Source organism: Juglans regia, chromosome 15, assembly GCF_001411555.2.
Source record: "Juglans regia cultivar Chandler chromosome 15, Walnut 2.0, whole genome shotgun sequence".
NCBI classification, from domain to species: domain Eukaryota; kingdom Viridiplantae; phylum Streptophyta; class Magnoliopsida; order Fagales; family Juglandaceae; genus Juglans; species Juglans regia.
This window is the reverse complement of record NC_049915.1, coordinates 4,857,312-4,878,113: the sequence shown is the minus strand read 5'-3', so window position 1 is coordinate 4,878,113 and position 20,802 is coordinate 4,857,312. Positions and strand designations below refer to the sequence as shown.

At 36.0% G+C, this 20,802-nt stretch overlaps 1 protein-coding gene across 1 annotated transcript; it reads right to left on the bottom strand.

Annotated features, from left to right (window-relative positions):
- Positions 1-284: 284 nt before the first annotated feature.
- LOC108990342 (WUSCHEL-related homeobox 4-like) lies at positions 285-2,024 on the bottom strand. Its single transcript, XM_018964283.2, has 3 exons — positions 1,569-2,024; positions 890-1,174; positions 285-792 (listed from the first exon to the last, which is right to left on the bottom strand). The coding sequence occupies exons 1-3, from the start codon at positions 1,872-1,874 to the stop codon at positions 634-636; spliced, it is 750 nt and encodes a 249-aa protein (XP_018819828.1). The 5' UTR covers positions 1,875-2,024; the 3' UTR covers positions 285-633.
- Positions 2,025-20,802: the final 18,778 nt, after the last annotated feature.

Below are 20,802 nucleotides of genomic sequence, written 5' to 3'. Positions count from 1 at the left end.
TGTCCCCACCAACACAAGCTGTTAACTACTTATAACAATAATACAATTTGCATGTCAATCATGCAAATATGAAAAGAAATGCAAGAATCTGATAGTTGATGTGCCACTTTATCAAAAGTCTTATTAAGTGGAGAAAATATATCATATTTTATTTTTAAGGCAGAGTGGGATCGTTCGAAGATATGAACCCTTTTCAAACTTTCAAAAAAAAAAAACATGAAAGGGTATATAGGGCTTAAAGATCGAGACGTTAGTGCGTGGACTTCAGTGTCCTTAGGGTTTCTGCTTTTAACCTAAAAGATTCATGTTGCTGTAGTCAAAAGAGAAAGGCTCACAGTCACACCCACCAGGAAGAGACCCTCGAATAAAGAAGTGATCACTACCAGCAGCAGCAGCAGCGCTTTGGTTACAAGTCAGGAATAATAGCCATAGGTAGGCAGTACGTAGTAGAGTACAAATTAAGAGACAACTTTGTCTTTCTTCTTTCCCGAAACAAAAGAAAGAAGAAAAAGAAAGAAAAGCACGTACATCAAATTAAGCAGCTAGTTTAAGCTTAAGGTGCGCGCATGGATGATCAACAAATTAAAAAGCTCAGATCAGAAATAAAAAATTATTAATTTATTTCAAACCCCTTCATCTGCCTTCCGGGTGTAATGGGAAGAGCTCCAGAGTTCTATCTTCCTCCTCTTTACAATATATCTTGCAGCTTTCTTCTTCTAAGCTTTCAAATCCCCAGCTCCTGCACTTCCTCTTGTATGGACTATCTTCCTGATCTCTTTCCAATTCTGATCCCTACAATATACATTCATTTTGTCTATAAAAAATCTTTGCTGATGATGATCACAGCTTGTTTTTTAAGAAACTGAAGTTGAAGATTATATATGCATACCCTGGTCTCCAAAGTGATCATCGTGGTAATGGGGGCAGGTGTTCTGGGACAATGCCCAAGACCAAGACTGTTGCGCTTCTGCTTCTGCCTCTCCCGAGCTTTGTGATTTTGGAACCAATAAAACACATTCTTCCCTTCGATCTTCCCGTACTTCCCAAGCTGTGCTGTGATTTGTTCTATCTGTTGCGCATTGGGAGTGCGCATTCCACCCTTATACAGCATCTCCAGTATCCCTATCTGTTCTTGTGTTGGGTTCCACCGCGTCCCTCCTGGGTGCGTTTCCACCTGCGCGTTCATTTTTTGAGCCAATATTTCAACAATAATTATTGCTCTAACCTTATCTATTGATTCTACCATTATTTTACTGCATATTTGGACTATTCTACTTGGACTAGGTGGCAAGGTAGCAAGGCATGCACCCAAGTCCATGGCTGTCCTTTTCAGTCAAAAGTAGCAGTTACAAGAATATAAGCATGCATGAACCAATAATCAAACTGCACTCTCTCTTTTCGACAAGGAATGTGATGTACGTGTTTTGTGAAATCATTCGTAGAACTACAGCTTGGTACAAGTACTTATAAACGTACGTACTGTGCGAATTATATATATATATATATATATATATATATATATATATATATAAAATATATGTATAAAAATGGATGATTGGGTGGAGCACCTGGGCGGGGGAATCTCGTTTGTCGTCAGAGGATCCGAGTTTTCTCGGGCCACTTTCAGGTTTGATGAAACTCTTGAGATCGAAAGCTGCGGGGAGAGTAGAAGTAGGAGTGTTGTCGGAGTTAGCCTGCTTGGGAGCAAGAGGGCGTAAGCGCTTCATGCAGCCAAGCGTGAGGGAGGGTTCGTGGTGATCCCAGAATGATCCACGTGCAAACTGATGCACCTTCATGCTTCCCATGGTGGAGGGACTGGATGAGAGAGTGCAGTAATTATATAGAGAAGGGTGAGACATTTTAAAAGCGATCATCAAAGAAAGTGGGAAATGAGGTGGTGCCTAGCTTGTAAAGAACCAAGACCAAATGATGAGGTGAGGTTGACTTGGGATTTTCCATGTTTAAACAAAGAAGAAAAAGACGCACATATAAAGAGATAAAAGTGAGTGATAAAAGAGAGAGAGAGATTGAAATGGGGAATAGTGAAACAAAAACACTTGGAGAGGACACTGCAATTCAAGCTGATAGACACGTAAAATATATTTAATAATATTTATTATTAGATAAATGTTTTTAACTATTAAAAGATCGTATAAAAGTAAATTTATAAACTGACATAATTTGGTATGATACGTTAGATTGTAAAATTATTTTTATTGTACGTAAAATATATCTACCGTATCATATGAAATTATATTAATTTATAAATTTATTTTTATAAAATTATTTTATAATTGTAGCTACTTGAAAAAAACTTACACAGATAATCATGATATCCATAATAAATGTTTTAGTGTGTATTTATCAAAAGTCATTTAAAAAGGACTTCTTGCCCTAGCTGGTAATTGTATAAGCGTGTGGGTGGGGGGTACTGTGTGTATGTATGTGCGTGTGTGTTGGCCCGTCAGATCGGGTGGATTATTTTTCTTGCTTTCATGATAAGGTGTCCATGCTTTTCGGTGGCCTCTCTGGGTTCTCTTTCAAGCTTTTTCACTATAAAGTGAGAAGGGGGAGGGAATGAGAAAGATTCTCCCAATCCCAAAACTTGAAAATGGAACTCTTTGCTTTTTCAAGATACGGATAATGCATGGGTGAGCCAGATCGATCGAAGAACTGAATGCCGTCGTCTTCTTTTTTTTTTTTTCTTCTTCTTTATTTCCCCCCATATAAGTGCATGTTAGAATGTTGAAAAAGGAAACAAAAAAACAAAAACAAAAAAAATCATACTCATTAGCTTTGAGTGAAAATTCAACAATAATATGAATGAAATCAAGCTGTGCACAACAAATGTCCAAATCATAAATATATATTTTCTAAATTCTAGGGGAATATTCTACGCAAAATGCCAACCAAAATCCTCTTTTTTGGAAACTGTGGCTCCAAATTCCCAAACAGTAAAGCTACTTATAATAAAACTTGTATAAACCCCAAGTCTCCAACAAAATCCGATTTTGTTTCCAAATTGTTTATGGTAGTATCTTGACTCTAGCACCTATATGTTTCTCATATTTTTTTTTATTGTTAGGGCGCTCTGTTTGAATTCGAAAAGTATTTCATTTTATCTAATCATTACAAATTTTTTAAATTTTTATATAAAATATAATAAATAATTCAATTTTTTTTAAATTTTAAAATAATAATAATATTAAAAAATAATATTCTAATAATATATTTTTTTTAATTTTTATATTTCATCTAAAACTATCTTATCTCATCTTTAAATCCAAACCAATCCTAATTAAACGTTTATAAGTTTTAGGACCTGTATACGTTAATAATGATTCTCTCATCCACTTATAATATAATGACATTTGTAATGTAGAATTGGCATCACTGGGGTCTACTGATTACTTCAATCACGGAAATGTACGCTTGTGATTGAGTAGTACTACTACTGCATGCATCACGTACTACGTGTGATCAGGAACTTATATATATATAGATAAACGTAGTATATATATAAATATTATTGGGCCACTATTGTACGTGTTGACATTGTGCATTTTTGTCATTATTTTGGGTTAAAAACATGCTTGCTTTAAAACAAGGAATCCAGAGATGTCTGTCTTCTATTTGATATTTTTCCGTAGGTGTTGCAATTATTGTCTGGAAGTAGCTTTGATGCTACATCGTTTCCCCCACACTTTACTAACGAAGCCTCCTGTTTTCAATAACAAGCTGCTGTTAGAAGAGAAGGCACCGGATTCCGGAATTAGACCGCTATCTCATGATCTATCATTGCAGAAGAAATAATTTCGTACAAAGTTTAACTCCTAAAATATCATAGAACAGTCTCCTCAGTAAAAACAAGCAAAGAACTTGCATGCATGCATGCTGCATGCAGACTGTAGCTAGATCGAGTAACTTTTATGCATCTGATTGCCATTTCATCGCATGCAGCCAGCAATTAAATAATTTGGGTAGTACTCTATCTGCCATAATAATTCGGTTGCCATGATCTTGATGTGACCCTTTTTCCTCATCGCCTAGCTTTAGATCTCACATGACTTGAACACGTCTATATATACGTGTTGTAATTTGGAAGGTATCTTATGACAATGATGTAGTTGCGTAATATTTGGATGTCCATATGCTGAACAGCTCATGATTGCGGTTTCTTAGTATATAGATCAGATATTGTACGTTTTGCATTTCTGTAATACACAATCTAAAAAGTCAAGTCTAACATGATGAATTCGAGGAAATATGATCAATACGTGTATTATTCTAAAAAGAATATTAGTCAATATTATAATTTAAAGTCTCAAAATAATTCTAGAAAATAATATTTTAATTACTACTTAATCATACTCAATCTCGGGTATTAGAGGGTACGTAGAAGTTTGTTTCGACTTATAATATATATATATATATATATATATATATATATATATTGGAGGTACAAACTTATAAGGTCTAAGTTGCAGGGGGATTAGCTAGCTAGCTAGAAGGTATTGGCAAGTAATTTGCCTGCACAGAATATGCTGATGATCAGTAGAAGTTCATGGATGAACAAGAATATCTTATAATTTATGAGCCGCGCTCACGATGGATATTCCTTAGGTGGAGAAGATCGATGCTGATCAGTTTAACTCTTAACAAAATGTCTTCAATGATGTTATGCTCGAATCAATCAGTTTAGATGAAGGAACTTTTGTATTTTCTTTTGATAAATACTTTAGTCACAAAAATAGTACATCAAATTAAATCTACAAAGTGACATAACTTAACGTGGTATGTTAGATCTAAAATTATTTTTATTATAAAATAAATTTAACTGATCACATAAAACTACGTCACTTTGTGGATTTACTTTTACGTAATCCTTTTGTATATGTAGCTGTTCTCTTTTCTTTTTGTTAGGTTTTTTGTGTAGAGTTTGGTTTTATTTTGTGGCAAGCCGATTTGATGATCCGACCTAACAAGAATTTGTTACGGTTTTTTAGTGGATTTCTAATGAGGCTTGGATCATGGAGCATAAACTTGAGTGGTTTTTTTACTCGGTTTAGCTCTTCAACCGGTACGACCCGACCCATAATTAGGGTTTAGATTACCTTAATTAGGTTTTCATCACACAAACACACACATATTCATGTATTTCGGTAAGGCCGAATATTGTATTACCGCATAGTATATTCAACTTTCAAGTTAATAGAATATTCTTCTACAGTTCCATGGAAGCATGTATATATGTTGTCAAACCACATAAATTTTATGTTCATGTATGATTGATTTTGTTTTTCATTTTTCTTTTTCTTCTTATATATCGTTCTTAACACTTTTTAACCAAATACATGGTGTTTTCAAAACTGGTATTTTTTTCTCCTAGTAACCTCTTAGAAATAATACATGACAAGTCCTAAATACACAAACAATATTGTACACATCTTTTATAAAAAAGTGAACTCCACAGTAAAAAAAAAAAAAGAGGAAAAACTCTTGGTAATTCGATATATACTAATTCGAATATATAATAATCCTGTTGTCTTGGTAATTGTATAATACTCCGACAGGCAGTTTGTCGAGTTATAAGTTGCATGCTGAAACTCTTTTTCCCCAGCTACAACTACTTTAAAAAAGAAAAGAAAAAGATAGCTGATCTGAAAGGTGCAGATCGATCACTCCTGGCTAGCTCCTTTTAAATTTAAATTACATTGGACAGATGTCATTCTAGCTTGACGTCAATACGTGGGATAATGATGACAATGTTGACATTTGGGATCATGAGCTTGAGTCCATTTTTTCTTTTCTTTTTGGCGTCAAGTAAGTAGCAAATAGCCAGATATCAGATCATATCTGGTTTCACCAATAACAGCTCCTACCTCCTCCCTCTTTTATTTTTGGTCGGAATCAATATCTAACAAGCTCCTTAAATCACGACCAAGCATTAATAAGTTTTGATCACTTTCAGACATCTTTTCCCAGCTCTTTAGCGAGCTAGCTATAGGGACTCATGATTCTGTACCTAACTTGGTTATTTTTCTATAATATATAGGCTTGAGTTACCTTAATTTATTTTTCTTTCACTGATATTAGTTATCATTATTCTTCCACACACTTCTAGTGTGAAACCGACGCATATTTATATATATACACGTTTGAGACACAGATCTCAGGTAGGGAAAACGTGAAATGTAATGTATTTCTAGTACTCTTGCATGCATTTTTCACATTGTTCTGCTACTTTCTACTTCTATTCAAGGTCGCTCATAAGAAATCTTCCCTTAAAAATGGTTTCAGCGTTCTCTAATGATCATTAACTGATCATCGTGCGCGCTCTCAGATCATATGCATATGCAGTACTCTGGTCTCGTACGATATTATCAGAAGGATATCCTTATAATTAAGATTGGCTAACTCCATTAACGAGTTGGTTGGATGCTAGCTAGTGAAGAGAATCAAACTCAAAGACTCCATGGCGAAAAATTAATTGTCAAGGACCCACAAGGCAATTAATTGTATGGGATGATGGAGAAGTATTAAATGAGCTGTGATTGACACTGTCTCCTTCATCTTGTCTGTGAACTTTGTTTCTTTAGCAGTACTCTGGTATGATATTAAAGTGCTCGGAATTGTAATCATGGTATTTTTTTTTATCATTTTTTTAAATAAATTGTGATTAAATAGATGTTATCATACTTGGATTAAAACTATACTCTGTTAGTTAAAGTAAATACACATGGATTTCACCCAGATATATATGCTTTGGAAAAATATACCGCAAAATGTAAGTAGCTGTCTCCATGACTAGTGATCAACAAGAACATTTGCAGTTCAGATGTCAGAGATTTTACAGATCATTTCCAGCACTGATCTAGCCAGCTATAGCTAGAAGCCATGTTAATTATTTTGTCAATTAAAGAACTGAGATCATCATCATCATCTGCATGTACCAATCAAAGTAGTTGATTGAGCCAAGAGTCTTGACAAATTCCAAATCAAAAGTTGCCACGCAATTATTTCATGGGACAGCCAATACGTTACTGCAGGCTTCTTTTTCTGCAGAAACACACACTGACACAGCTTGTTGCAATTATCTCTTTGGATTTTCCATGTTGCCAACACATGAACACATTGTCATGTAGCATTTTCGTAAGTTTTAACACGGAGGAGGACGGGAGAATGAAAATGGTGTTTTGTCGGTCAAAGTTAATGGGCATGAGATTATGCGAAGTTGGTTCGCATGATAGGAGTGGATCCCACACAGTGGAAGAAGCGGTGGGAATCCATCATTAGGGAAGACAATGCCATCATTTGCAATGCCATCATTTGCACGTGTCTATGGACCACACATTCCAGTCCATATATATAAAGGTACTTGTACACCACTATAAATGAACATATCAGACTGTAGCTTTAAAAGGAAAAGGAAGGAAAAAAGGGGGAAAAAAATTCAAACTTTGATTGAAATCTATCATATAGGTCTCATTTAGATTTAGAAAGTATTTCTTCTCATCATTATAATTTTCTTAAATTTTTATATAAAATATAATAAATAATTTAATTTTTTTAAATTTTAAAACAATAATAATATTAAAAAATAATATTCTAAAAATATTTTTTTTAATTTTTAATTTTTATCTTTCATCTAAAATCATATCATCTCTGAACAGTCCATAATGTTTGCATGCATGCATGTTTTGACACATAAAAGGGTTGTTTTCGGGTCCTTATGTGATCCAAAATAATAAAAATTTTAGATGAAAAATAATGCTAAAATCTCTAACATGAATACTATTAAAACCCAGATGATCATCATAAGGAGTGAGAGTGATTAATTAATGAAAGTGGGATTAATTAGTGTTAGATTCCAATACTCAAGTGAAAGAAAAAGTAAAGTTTTGTAATTAAATTTTCATTATAAAATTATGATATTAATTAATAATAATTAATACTTCCTCAAATATATATGCATGCAGAGAGATCATCAGGTACTACTTGAGCCACATATATATATATATATATATATATGATTGTCTTATAGGTTCGAGGGTAATGATCCGATTAATTGGCTTCAAAGCCAAAAAGTAAATCCAATCATGAAAATGCAAATGATGATAGATAGAGAAGAAAATGAAAGTGCATGACCAAAGGAAAAAGAAAAAAAATTATTTGCACCTTCAACTTCATCATGATCTCGGGCTAGCTGAGACGAGACATGTTGGTAAGAGAAAAGTCATGCATCCATCACAATAAATAAATAAATAAATAAATTATATATATATATATATATATTAAAAAAATGAAAAAAACCACCACAAGGACATAACAAAATCTATGTGTGGATTGAGAAAGGTCATCATCTTGATCACCTAACTTTTTTTTTTTTTTTTTTTTGCTTTGTGACTTTATATTTCTATACTCTAGTCCTCATTTTGCTTAGAAGCCTTTTTAGCTTGGAAATTGATGGAAAAGGATAGATGCCAATGTCACTGACCCTTAAATGCATAATGCCAAATAAAGTGAATGAAGGTAGGCATCATTGTTTGGATTGAAATATATTCCCAACTAGATTTTCATGCGCATCTTTATACACACACTTAGCTCATGACTTTATGTATCTACAGTGTTAATTTCCCCTTTTTCTTTTTCATCCTTCTTTTTCCTTTTTTCTCGAGAAAGAGAAAGAAAAGTTGAGTGGATGGGATGAGAAGCATGATCACTTGGTGAGAAAAATAGTCTTGTCGTGTAAGGGAAAGTGGGTGCAAATGTGGAGGGGAATGGTATTTTATAATTAAGGGGGGGAGCTGGGAAGTAAATGGATGACAGTCCAAGCACAATTAATTGCATCCATTGATGATGGCACTGAAAGCTGATCCTTACTATAAATCAAACCTTTTTTCCTTCAAGGGATGCTACGCTCATCATCTCACACCACACACTTTATATATTTTAAAATTATTTTATTTTATTTTATTTTATTCTTATTAAATTAATTAAATTGTTCTACTTATTATCCATACACCATATACTTATTATAGGAAAAATGAAAAAAAAATTAAAATAGGTACTATGGTGTGTGAAGATAATAAGTAGAATTATTCTTTTTCCTTCACATATTCTTTGTTTTTTGTTTTATTTTCCTCCTTTAATTCCTTTTCCTTTTCCTCTCCCATGTTCTTTTAACCCCCCATTTGTGGCATTTTGCACAAACTCAAAGAGTTAAAAATCTTGACCGCTAAGCTTACAAGAGTCTAAAACGTCTCTGTCTCTTCTTCTTCTTCTTCATGCTAAAAGATGATCAGATACGCATTTCCTTAAAACGTTATAATTCTCAGTGCCTCAAAATCACTTTCCAAGTATAGATCATCAGTTCAAGTCCAAGTAGTACTACATGTCCCACACGCATATGTCATGATCTATTTGTACCCCAATTTCTCTTGCATACATACATACATACATATACATGAAAGCTAGCTTGCACGATCAATTTCTTGCTTTAATCCCCGCCAAAAGAACTTGGAGAGACAGAGTGAGTCCAATTTTGGTGACAGGTTCACCAATCACCGGTCATGCATCAAATTCCACCACACACACATGCACCCATGCATATATATAGGTGCATGACTCTTTTGGCGCCTTTTATTTCTCTTCCTTTTTGAATAGATTTTCTCATTTATTTCTATATGTTATTAATTTTCTTAATTTCTTGTTTTAAATGGACTTCATGGACATGACAAAAATTATATATAGGCCAGTCTCGACCTTTTGAAACATCGTACTTGGGACTTTCATTCACAGGTCATGTGTAACTTCTGTTAAACTTTTGAACGGCAGATTTATATGCAGATGATCGATTTCATAAATTTACAAAAACCCAGGGATGCTGGTGATAATTTTTTAAACAAAGTAAACCTCTTGAAAATAGGCTCAAATTAAGCCCATTGGTTGATTATTAAATCAACCCTATTTTATATGGTATATTAAACCTTCACCCAACAATGCTAAAGTTCGGGATATTTATACTCAACTTCTATACTTAATAACATGTAGTCTTAAAAATTTCCTCTTTCTGAGTGGAGGTTTTTTCTCTCTCGTCTCTTGGTACGAGTCTAATTTTTTTTCGGGTTGAAGGATGGATACTGATCTAGAGAGTATGTATGCTAACTTATCATTAACGGAGAAAGAGTGTGAAGATGCAGTGGTGGATAGCCACTGAGTGGAGGAAGTTTTGGAGTGAGGGGAGAATTGTTTGATTATGAAGTTGTTGACTTAGAAGCATTATAATCATGAAGCTTTCAAGCAAACTATGCGGGAGATTTGGAGGCCTGTGCGAAGTTTGAAGTATCAAGATCTTAGTCCAGTTTTCACTCTAGTTGAATTTGAAGATCCAAGAGACAAGTTGAAGGTGTTGAGGGAGGGGCCATGGTCTTTCGACAATCAATTGGTCCTCGTTAAGGAGTTTGATGGGATGATTCAGATAAATAGGCTAGACATTCTTCATGCACCTTTTTGGATTCAGATTCATGATCTTTCATTAATGGCTCGTAATATGTATATTGGCAAGTTGATTGGTGGATTGTTGGGAGAGGTCTTAGAAGTTGACTTGGTTGAGGGTGAAATGGAGTGGGGTGAATGTATGAGGGTCAGAGTGAAGCTAGACGTTTCACAACCTCTGTAACAAAGGAAGCGTCTGAATATGGGCGAAAGAAAATACTACATGGGTTCGATTTTCGTATGAACGTTTACGAGATTTCTATTTTACATGTGGAATATTGGGGCATACTCAATGGGAGTGTGATGGTTTCTGCCCAGAGAATGTGAGTTCTACTGTTTCTGCTTATGGTTCTTGGTTACGGGCGGGTTTTTTAGTCAATCGGAAGGGTGGTAAATTGGGGCAGCCTAGCGGTTCAGGGCTGAAAAAGATGACTGAGCCACCAGTGCATGCGGTGGTGCGAGAACCTCACTTGCGCAAGATCGACGAGGCTCAAAACAAACACAAAAATGCAGTTACCGATTTGGGAGATGGAATGGTAGTTACGAAAATTGCAGCGACAACTGTGGAGAGTCAATCCCGAATTTAATCCCTGATTCCAGAGGGGAGTGTTCCGTAATGATAGGCGGTGAGCAGTTTTCAAAGAGGTTAGAGTTTGGCGTGGAGAATGTGGTGGCAGAAGTTGATGAAGTATAGGTCGGGCTGCTAACAGATGTTCCAATATCTGAAGTTAATGAAGTGGGCCCTATGTTGGGCTTAAAGGATGCTGACCCATTTATTTCAGTTGACCCATATACTTCTGTTGACCCATATACTGGGTTATGTACTCTGAAGGGCACCGATTATGGGGAATTAAAGAAAGTGAATGGCGAAATAGGTGAATACAAGGAATTCGATTCAATTGACCCAGTCTCTCTTGTGACGTGTGTGTGGGGAAGGAAGCGGAAGATTTCCTCTTTAGCTCAGCAAGATGTAGATTGGAAATGTAAGAAACTCCAGCTCGGAAGTGCAAGTTTCTCTGCGCCGTCTGCTTCTACCCATGGTTCCCAACTGGAAGCTTCTCGAAAAAGGCAGAAGAGTAAGCCCCGAAAACAACTACAAAATGAGATATCAGTGGTGGCTATTGAACAGCCTCGCCGGATGCAACGAAGTTCTTCAGCTGGAATCCTCGTGGGCTTGGGAACCCACAAGGCATTCGCACACTTCATGATCTACTTGTGAAGGAAGATCTCGAGGTAGTGTTTCTTCAAGAAACTCTTTTAATTTCTCGTCGTTGGGACTGTTTGAAGTTTAAATTTGGCTATAGAAACTGCTTTGTGGTAGATAGTGTGGGTCGTAGAGAAGGGTTGGCCATGCTTTGGAGGGATGATGTAGATTTATCTATCCTCAGTTTTTCCAAACACCATATTCATGCTACGATGAAAATTAGTTCTGTGGAAAGTGGGGAAGTTAGGCTTACGGGTGTTTATGGACACCTTGAAGTGGCACGCATAGATGAAGTTTGGGCCCTAATTAAAAATTTGCGACCGATTGAGGGGTTGCCATGGGTAGTGTTTGGTGATTTTAATGAAATTCTGTATCTGCATGAAAAAAGTGGGGGAAGAATGAGAAATGAGCAGTAGTTGGCTGCCTTTAGATCTGTGTTGGTGGATGATGCACTTAGAGATACGGATTATGCAGGGGAATTGGGCTCGGTTGAATGGTTCTTGTTCAATATCTTAGCTGATGGGTAGTATTAAGCAGTGTCGGGAGGGTTTGAAGAGTTAGAACCATAACCATTTTGGAAATGTGAAAAAAGAGTTGGCATTAGCAAAGAAGAGACTGCAGTAGGTTAAGGAAAATGATCTAACATGTCAGCACATTTCAGATCATAAACAGCCTAGTGAAGAGGTCCATATGTGGTTTGAAATGGAGGAAATCATGTGGAAACAAAGGGCAAGAGTAATGTGGTTGAAATAGGGCGATTGTAATTCCAAGTATTTTCATTCAAAGGCTTCGGGACGGCGAAGGAAAAACAGTATTTGTAGCTTCAAGATGAGTATGGTAATTGGAAAAGGGGGTTTCAAATGGAGCATCTGATTACAGATTATTTTAAAGCTTTGTTTACTGCTGTAGAAAATGTTGATATGGAAGAAGTCATATCTTGAGTAGAAGTGAAGGTGACTGGACAAATGAATGATTAACATGGCCTTATGATGCTAAAGAGGTTGAGGTAGCAATGAATCAAATGCACCATTCCAAAGCCCCTGGTCCAAATGGTATGTCTCCAGTTTTTTTTTATCAAAAGCATTGGAGAGTGCTAGGTAAATTTGTCACTGATGCTGTTTTATCTATTTTAAGTGGTGAGGAGTTTCTTAGGGATTTAAATCACACTCTTATTACTTTAATCCCTAAGAAGTCAATTCCGATTAAAGTGGCTAAATTTAGACCTATTAGTCTTTGTAATGTGCTTTATAAGATTATTTCAAAAGTCATTGATAATAGGCTAAAACAAGTCTTACCTGATCTAATTTCTGAATCTCAGTGTGCTTTTGTGCCTGGGAGACAGATTACTGATAATGTTTTGGTTGCCTATGAATTATTACATTATCTACGACATAAGAGGAGTGGGAAAAAGGGTTTTATGTCCTTTAAATTAGATATGAGCAAGGCATATGATAGAGTGGATTGGAGATTTTTGGAAAGTATGATGGGTGCTTTGGGTTTTGATTCTGGTTTTATCAGCTTAATAATGAAGTGTGTTCGAATTGTTTCATTCTCAGTCTTAGTCAATGGTGGCCTTACAAGTACATTTTTTCCAAGTAGAGGATTAAGGCAAGGAGATCCACTGTCTCCTTATCTTTTTCTGTTATGTACGGAGGGACTTGTTAGTTTATTGAAGAGGAATGATTGTCGAGATGGGATGGAAGGTATTAGAGTATGTCGGGGAGCTCCTAGAGTAAACCATCTGTTGTTTGCGGATGACAGTGTGATATTTTGTAAAGCTGATAAGAGTACATCTAAAAAGATTCATTCTCTTCTTAATAAGTATGAAAAAGCTTCGGGGTAGTGTATAAACAAGGAAAAGACTTCTATGGTTTTTAGTAAAAATGTTAGTGAAGCTGGAAAATCTGAAATCATGCATCTTTAGGGGGGAAGCCACACTCAACAGTATGAAAAATATTTGGGTTTGCCGCCTATGGTGGGGAGATCAAAACAGCGAGCTTTTGCTACTATTAAACAGAGGTTGTGGCAGAAATTGCAATTATGGAAGGGTAATTTGTTATCTCAAGGAGGTAAGGAAGTCCTCCTTAAAGCTGTTGCTATGACCATTCCCACGTATGTCATGAGCTGTTTTTTATTCCCTACATCTTTATGCCATGAGTTAGAAATGTTAATGGTTAACTTTTGGTGGGGCTGCAAAGGTCAAGGGAAGAAGATTCATTGGGTTAGCTGGAAAAGGTTGTGTGATTCAAAGTTTAGAGAGCGTATGGGTTTCAAAAATCTTAGGATTTTTATTTTGGCTCTCATTGCTAAACAGGTTTGGAGACTTATGCATAATGAGGGGTCTCTTCTGCTTAGAATGTTTAAAGCTAAATATTTTCCTCATACACCTTTGTTGGAAGCTAAAATGGGTGTGAACTTTTCGTTTGTTTGGCAAGGTTTTGCTAAAGCCTTTGATTATTTCAAGAGTGGATGTTGTTGGAGGGTGGGTAATGGTAGAAGGGTGAGGGTGTTTCATGATCCTTGGATCCCTGATATGGTTGTGCGGGATCTTCCAGATGCTGGTCCAGGTGTGGATTTAAATATGAAGGTTAGTGATTTATTGGATGTGGAATCTGGTTGGTGGAATGTGGAGGTATTGAGAGCTCTCTTCAATCCAAGAATTGTGGCACAGATTTTTAAAATAAATGTGTCTTTAAATGTGTAAGATACTTTGTTTTGGGCTCCAGAAAAGAGGGGTCACTACTCTGTCAAAAGTGCATATAAACTGTTTTTGCATCAAGATGGACAAGGTGGGGGGGGGGGTAAGAGCTCTAGGGCGAGATCTTTTAATTCTTTTTTGAAGTGTTTTTGGTATCTAAAAATTCCAAAAAAAATTAAGATTTTTGGATGGAAAGCTTGTCTTGAAAACCTCCTTACTGCTTTTAATTTGAGAAAAAAGAAAATGTTGATGGATGATAATTGTGCTTTGTGTAATTAGGCAAGAGAAGATGTTGCACATGTGCTGTTTTATTGCTCGGATGTTTTTAATATTTGGATGCAATATTTGCCTTTTTTGCATGACATTCAATCTGATTTATCATTTTGGAAAATGGCTAAATTAATTAAGGAGAAGGGCTCAATGGATGATCTCTCAAAGTTTTTTTTTTGCATTGCTTGGGGTTTATGGTATAGACGGAATCAATTTTTGTTTGAGCACAAACTTTTGGATGTTAAAGCTACTATTTGTTACTCTTTGGCTGTGCATTATGAGTATAAGCAGGTGCAAGCTTTTGATGTGGGTTGTACAACTGTAAAAAGAGTGGTTTGTTGGGTTCCTCCTTCAGTGGGATTTTTGAAAATGAATGCTGATGAGGCTACTTTCTTTGATCAACAGAAAGCAGGGATTGGTGTCATCCTTAGAGATGAAAATGGTTGTGTGATCGTGGCTTGTAGTAAAGTAGAAAGGGAAGTGTCTTCTTCAGAATTCATAGAAGCTACGGCTATGTTGAGAGGTTTGCAATTGTGTGCACAATGGGGGGTACCAAATTTGATCCTTGAATCTGACTGCTTGGTTCTTGTTAATGTTTTACAGGATGCAACCACTCCTTTTCTAATAGATTTTGAATACTTACTTAGAGATATTAGAAGGTTGATGGGTGGATTTAGAGATATTCAGGTTTCTTTTGTTAATAAATTGGGAAACTCAGCTGCGCATAGTTTAGGAAGACATGCATGGGGGGAAGAAGATATTGAGTTATGGTGGGAGGGGTGTCCTTCTTTTGTATCACAAGTTGTTTGGCTTGATAGCAACAATATGGTGTAAGGACAATTGTTTTGTTTGATTCAATGAAATTTTTTATTATAAAAAAAAATAACATGTAGTCTTTATGGTTGACACTAAGGACAACAATTATATTATATATAAGGAAAACAAAAAGGGGTAAATGTCTAATATGAAAAACAATGACAGAAAAATAAAAAGGGAAAATAAACAAATAATCACACGACACAAAAAATTACGTAGTTTGGCAATATGCCTATGTCCACAGAGTTGCAGATGATTTTATTACTACGAAGAATGACAAAATATACTTTGGGACGAAATACATTGTTCCAGACGGCCATACTGTTTATAATAAACATATATATATGGTTCCATGGCGGAAGCTCTAATTATTCAATTATCACATTATTTGCTTGAGCGAACTCTATGTTGATGTTCGCTAGAGTGACATGTCGAGTGAGTGTCGAGGGAAATCTCTGCTTATGTTTCTCTCGAGCAAACGTCAAGCAAACTTTTTATCTTGTGATTCTTGAATCATGAATAGGGTCACAAAAAAATGTAGCTTATCCTTATCATGTTGAGTTATCAAATCGGGCTATCACAAAAATAAATCAGGCTCTATAAACCCAACAATGTCGAAAAATCTCTATAAAAATTTGTGTTTGGAAGCTATTATCTACATCCCATTAAGTGATTGGGCAAATTAGCAAGTAATTCATTTTATTTTTTTATCAACTAAGCCTTTGGAAAAAGTAATATGGCCCAGCAATATGCTCACAACTTGAATTGGTTAGGATTTCTTTAGCTTAAATGTATAATTGAGTCCATGTTTGCATTTGGGTGTCAAAATCCCCTCTTAAAGCATTGAGGTTTTTTATATGTCGGAGAATTTTCTTCCCAAAAATTCAAAGTACTCGTAAAATTAACTCTCCAATCAAAAGGATTTTCGAAACCTCTAAAAAAGTAAATACATTTTCTCAAATAAAAAAGAAAGAAAGAAAGAAAGAAACAACAGTCACTAGGGTGACTACCTTGGCTACGAGAAAGTTGTCACGATTGAGATTTTTTTTAATTATATTGCTTGCCTAGTGGCAATCACTTTGTTCCTCGTATTGCTTGCTTGATGATAAGTACTTTGCTCGTATTATTGCTCGCCTACTGTTGGTACTCTATCACTATTTACATTCCTTGTTGATGTGTTCACCCTGAGTGAGCATTATTCCTCCCCACATGACTCACCAAGTGGCGAGCAATTGTATCTTGTAATGCTTGTGGCGTGTACTTTGTTTGCAGTATTTCTCATTTACCGCCCGAGCTCTATCCCTCTTTATGTTCCTTGCTAAGATGGTGAGCATTATTCCTCCCTACGTTGCTTGCCAAGTGGTGAGAACTTGCATCCCATAATGCTCTCTTAGTGGCGAGCACTTTGCTTGCGCTATTGCTTGAGCTTTATCATTCTTTATATTCCTTGCCAAGATTGTGAGCACTATTTCTTCCCATGTTGCTCTTGGCAAGCACTTGCATCCTGTAATGCTTGCTTGGTGGCGAGTACTTTGCACGTGTGATTATCGGCTAATAAAGTAAAATATGCTAGCTAAAAAAAGGTGATAGATAATGAAGATGCATTAAACAGAAGAATAGATTTTTCTTACATAGCAAAAGTGACTGAAAAATGATTACAAAATGTTCTCAAACATAAGAGGGTTATAACATACAACAAAATTCCCTTTTTTGAACAACAATGGTACGAATCCTATCCATCCTAAGGATAAACTCCACTCAAATCCCCATCATCACCAAAAAGGTCCTCCATAGGAAAGTCTAGAAACTCATTTCCTGGTGGAAGAGCGGGGATCACTATGCGCAAGTGTTGGTGGGTGTTGCCCGAGGTTGGTATATCTCGACTATTGGGAGGTTAGAGAGAAACCTTGGTTTCCCCATATGTTCTACCATTGGTCATTAATTATTCTTGAATGAGTGTCTATCCAAGAAAAGATTTGCAAATTTCCACTAGGCATTTGGATAATGATTATCTACAATGATAGTGATTGCAACACTTGAAAAATTCTCAATCTTGGTTCTTCAGTAAAGTGACATTTATAAAAAAAAAAAATAAAGGGGAATGGGTGAGTTTGACTCTCTTCTCCATGTGGCTTTTTATTGGTGGTCAAGGAACATGTAGGCTTTGATTTAAAAAAAAAAATCGGGTGCAATCCGAAACCCGGGTTTTGGGTTTTTAAAAATCGGTTTCAATCTGGGTTTCGACCTAGGTTTGACCCGAGCTAACCCGGTCTGGGTTTCGGCCCGATTTTGAAACCAAGGTTCTCGGGCCAGAACTTGGATGAACAGTACTAAGTAACTAGGTTTGGATAGTGAGATGAAATTTTTTGATTTTAGATAAAAGTTTAAAATATTATTTTTTAATATTATTATTGTTTTGAGATTTGAAAAAGTTTAATTGAGATTTGAAAAAAATGAATTGTTTATTATTTTTTGTGTGGGAATTTGAAAAAGTTGTAATGAAGAGATGGGATGAGAATTTTGTGATGAGAAATTGCAGGAATTAGAGGGCAATGAATTATTAGGAGATACCTCGGATGAGATGTTATGGAGGAAGGGCATGGTTATGGCAAATTTGGAATGGGTTTTGTTGCCGGAGGAGATTTCATGGCACCAAAAATTCCAGACCCTTTGGTTGAAAGAAGTTGATAAGTACAAAGTTCTTTCACAGAGTGACTAATTCACATTGGCTCAACAATACTATTGAGTTGCTACATTCAGTTTCTCAGGTGCTATCTTCTTATTTCGAGCTAGAAAACTATATTGTGCACTATTATGAGACCATTCTCTCATAAATGGCTTCTTGGAGGCCGAAGCTTGATGTCTTGTCTTTTGAAGCAAGTGACTCTCAGAGTGTGAGTCTTTTGGAGAGACTTTTTGATGAAGAAGAGATCTACAAGGTTATCTATGGGATGACTAAGGATAAAGCACCGGGCCCGTATGATTTTTCTATAGGTTTCTTTCAAACTTGTTGGGACATAATGAAAGGTGATGTTTTGCAGGTCTTTAGTGAATTTCACTCTTTTTAAAATTTTGAAAAATCCCTTAATGCGATGTTCATTGTGCTCATTCCTAAGAAACACAGGGCTTCGATTATTGAGGATTTCGCCCTATAAGCCTGGCTAGTGGTGTTTATAAGATTATTTCGAAACTTCTTGTCAACCGATTAAGCCCTGTGCTGGAAGATATTATTTACAAGCCTCAGAACTCATTTATATGTGGGAGACAAATTTTTGATTCGGTACTTATTGCAAATGAGTGCTTGGATCATAGACTGCGAAAAGGAGGTACAAATATTCTTTACAAGCTTGACATGGAGAAGACTTATGATTATATGAACTGAGAATTCCTTTTATACTTGCTTGAGAGGTGTGGCTTTGGGGATATGTGAATTTCCTAGATGTGTCATTGTATTTCAACCGCCTGGTTCTCAGTTCTAGTTAACGGTACACCTGCTAGTTTTTTTTTATAGTTCTCGGAGTTTGCAGCAGGGAGATCTTCTTTCTCCTCTTTTATTTGTAATAATTATGGAGGTTGTAAGTCGGATGGTGCAGGCCGCTGTTGGTGGAGGTTTCTTATATGGTTTTCAGATGGGCATTGGCTTTGGTGGTTAGGGCTGAGCACCGATTGATTCGGAGTCGGAGGGCCCAACCTCCGACTCCGACTCCGACTTTGTCGGAGGTCGAATCCGACCTCCGACTCCGACTCTGCAATGCACATAATCCGCTCCGACTCCGACTCCGACTTGTCGGAGCGGAGTCGGAGCGGAGTCGGATTTTTTTATTTTATTTTTTTATCTTTTTTAACTTCATATTTGACCCACTTTTAAAAAAAAATAAAAAAATTGTGGGCTTTCAAATTTCAACTTTCTCAATATTACAATCTAAACTAAATAGAAAACATGGACATGCATGCAATATCAATCTAATGTTATCATTATACTAAAAGAACATGCAAACAAAAACATGCATATCACACCTATTTCAAAGGGCCAAACTTACTGATATCCACATCATCCATCATCCATATCCTCATATCCACATCCAACTAAATACTAATCACTTCAATAAACATCCACATATCACACCTACCATCCATCATCCATCACATAGCTAACAAAAAAGAAATCCAAAATGTTCTAAGAGCCAACCAAAATAAATGTTCCAACAACATTTAAATATTTAATTACAAACTTTCAAATGCACCAAAATAAAATAAATTACAAGCTTCCAAATTACAATATTCTAAATGCCCAACAAATGAACCAAAATATATTAAATGTTACAAATTTCCAAATGTTCCAACTTCCAACTTTCAAGTTGTGCCTGAAAAAAAAATGAAAATATTAGTAAGAAAAAAACCCAACTTTAATATCATATGAAAAATAAACAAAGTAGAAGTAAGGTCTCGGAAACTTAAATATATATGGACCAATGGTATAAATAAAGTAGAAGTAGATAGCATAGTTGTCTTTGAAAAGTAAACAGAATTTAGCATGAAGCATTTAGTATTTTGGATAGTAGCTCAAACCTCAAAGGCTCAATATGTCAAATTGTCAATCATCTTCACGAAGTAAGTTGGCCATACCAGTGATTAATTCTACATTAAGATGTTAAAGTATAAGAGGTTAGTATCAGAAAATGTCAAAATCAACATATATAACAACTTAAAAAAATCTCTAAATACATTACCTGAGTCTAACTTATAACTCTCCGCATCATCAATGGCATCCGTATAATTTTGACTCAAGCATATAGGAGTTGATTTCAACCAGTTTTGCGTGCACACAAGAGCTTCGACAGTTCTAGGAGCCAAAGAACTCCTAAATGGATCCAGGACACGGCCTCCTGTGCTAAATGCCGACTCAGATGCAACGGTGGTGATCGGAATGGCCAAGATATCTCTTGCCATTAGGGCAAGAACCGGATATTTGCTTGAGTTGACTTTCCACCATACCAAAATTTCAAAATTCCCCGTAGGAATCTCAACATCCTCCAACAAATACCGCTCTAGTTCAGACTTACAATCCATCAAGGATGCTGATTTTTGATCTTTATGGAATTCGAACAAAAAGTCCATGGGATCATCATCATTACCGGTACCACTATTACTCCCCATTGATGCACTAGCCTCACCACTCCGACTCCGATTTGACTTAGACCCAGTTACACGGCCACCACAAAACCCTACATATTGTTCATATAAATATTCCATATCTCTCTTGAGGAGTACAGCAAACTCCTCACCCCTCTCATCCCCCAATGTTTTGTTGAACCAA

Bases quoted from the DNA above. Each gene is read 5' to 3' on its own strand.
- LOC108990342 (XM_018964283.2), bottom strand. From the start codon at position 1,874: ATGATCGCTTTTAAAATGTCTCACCCTTCTCTATATAATTACTGCACT. The intron at 1,175-1,568 runs GTGCTCCACCCA...ATGAACGCGCAG, and splicing joins AACGAGATTCCCCCGCCCAG to GTGGAAACGCACCCAGGAGG. The intron at 793-889 runs GTATGCATATAT...TGTATATTGTAG, and splicing joins TGATCACTTTGGAGACCAGG to GGATCAGAATTGGAAAGAGA.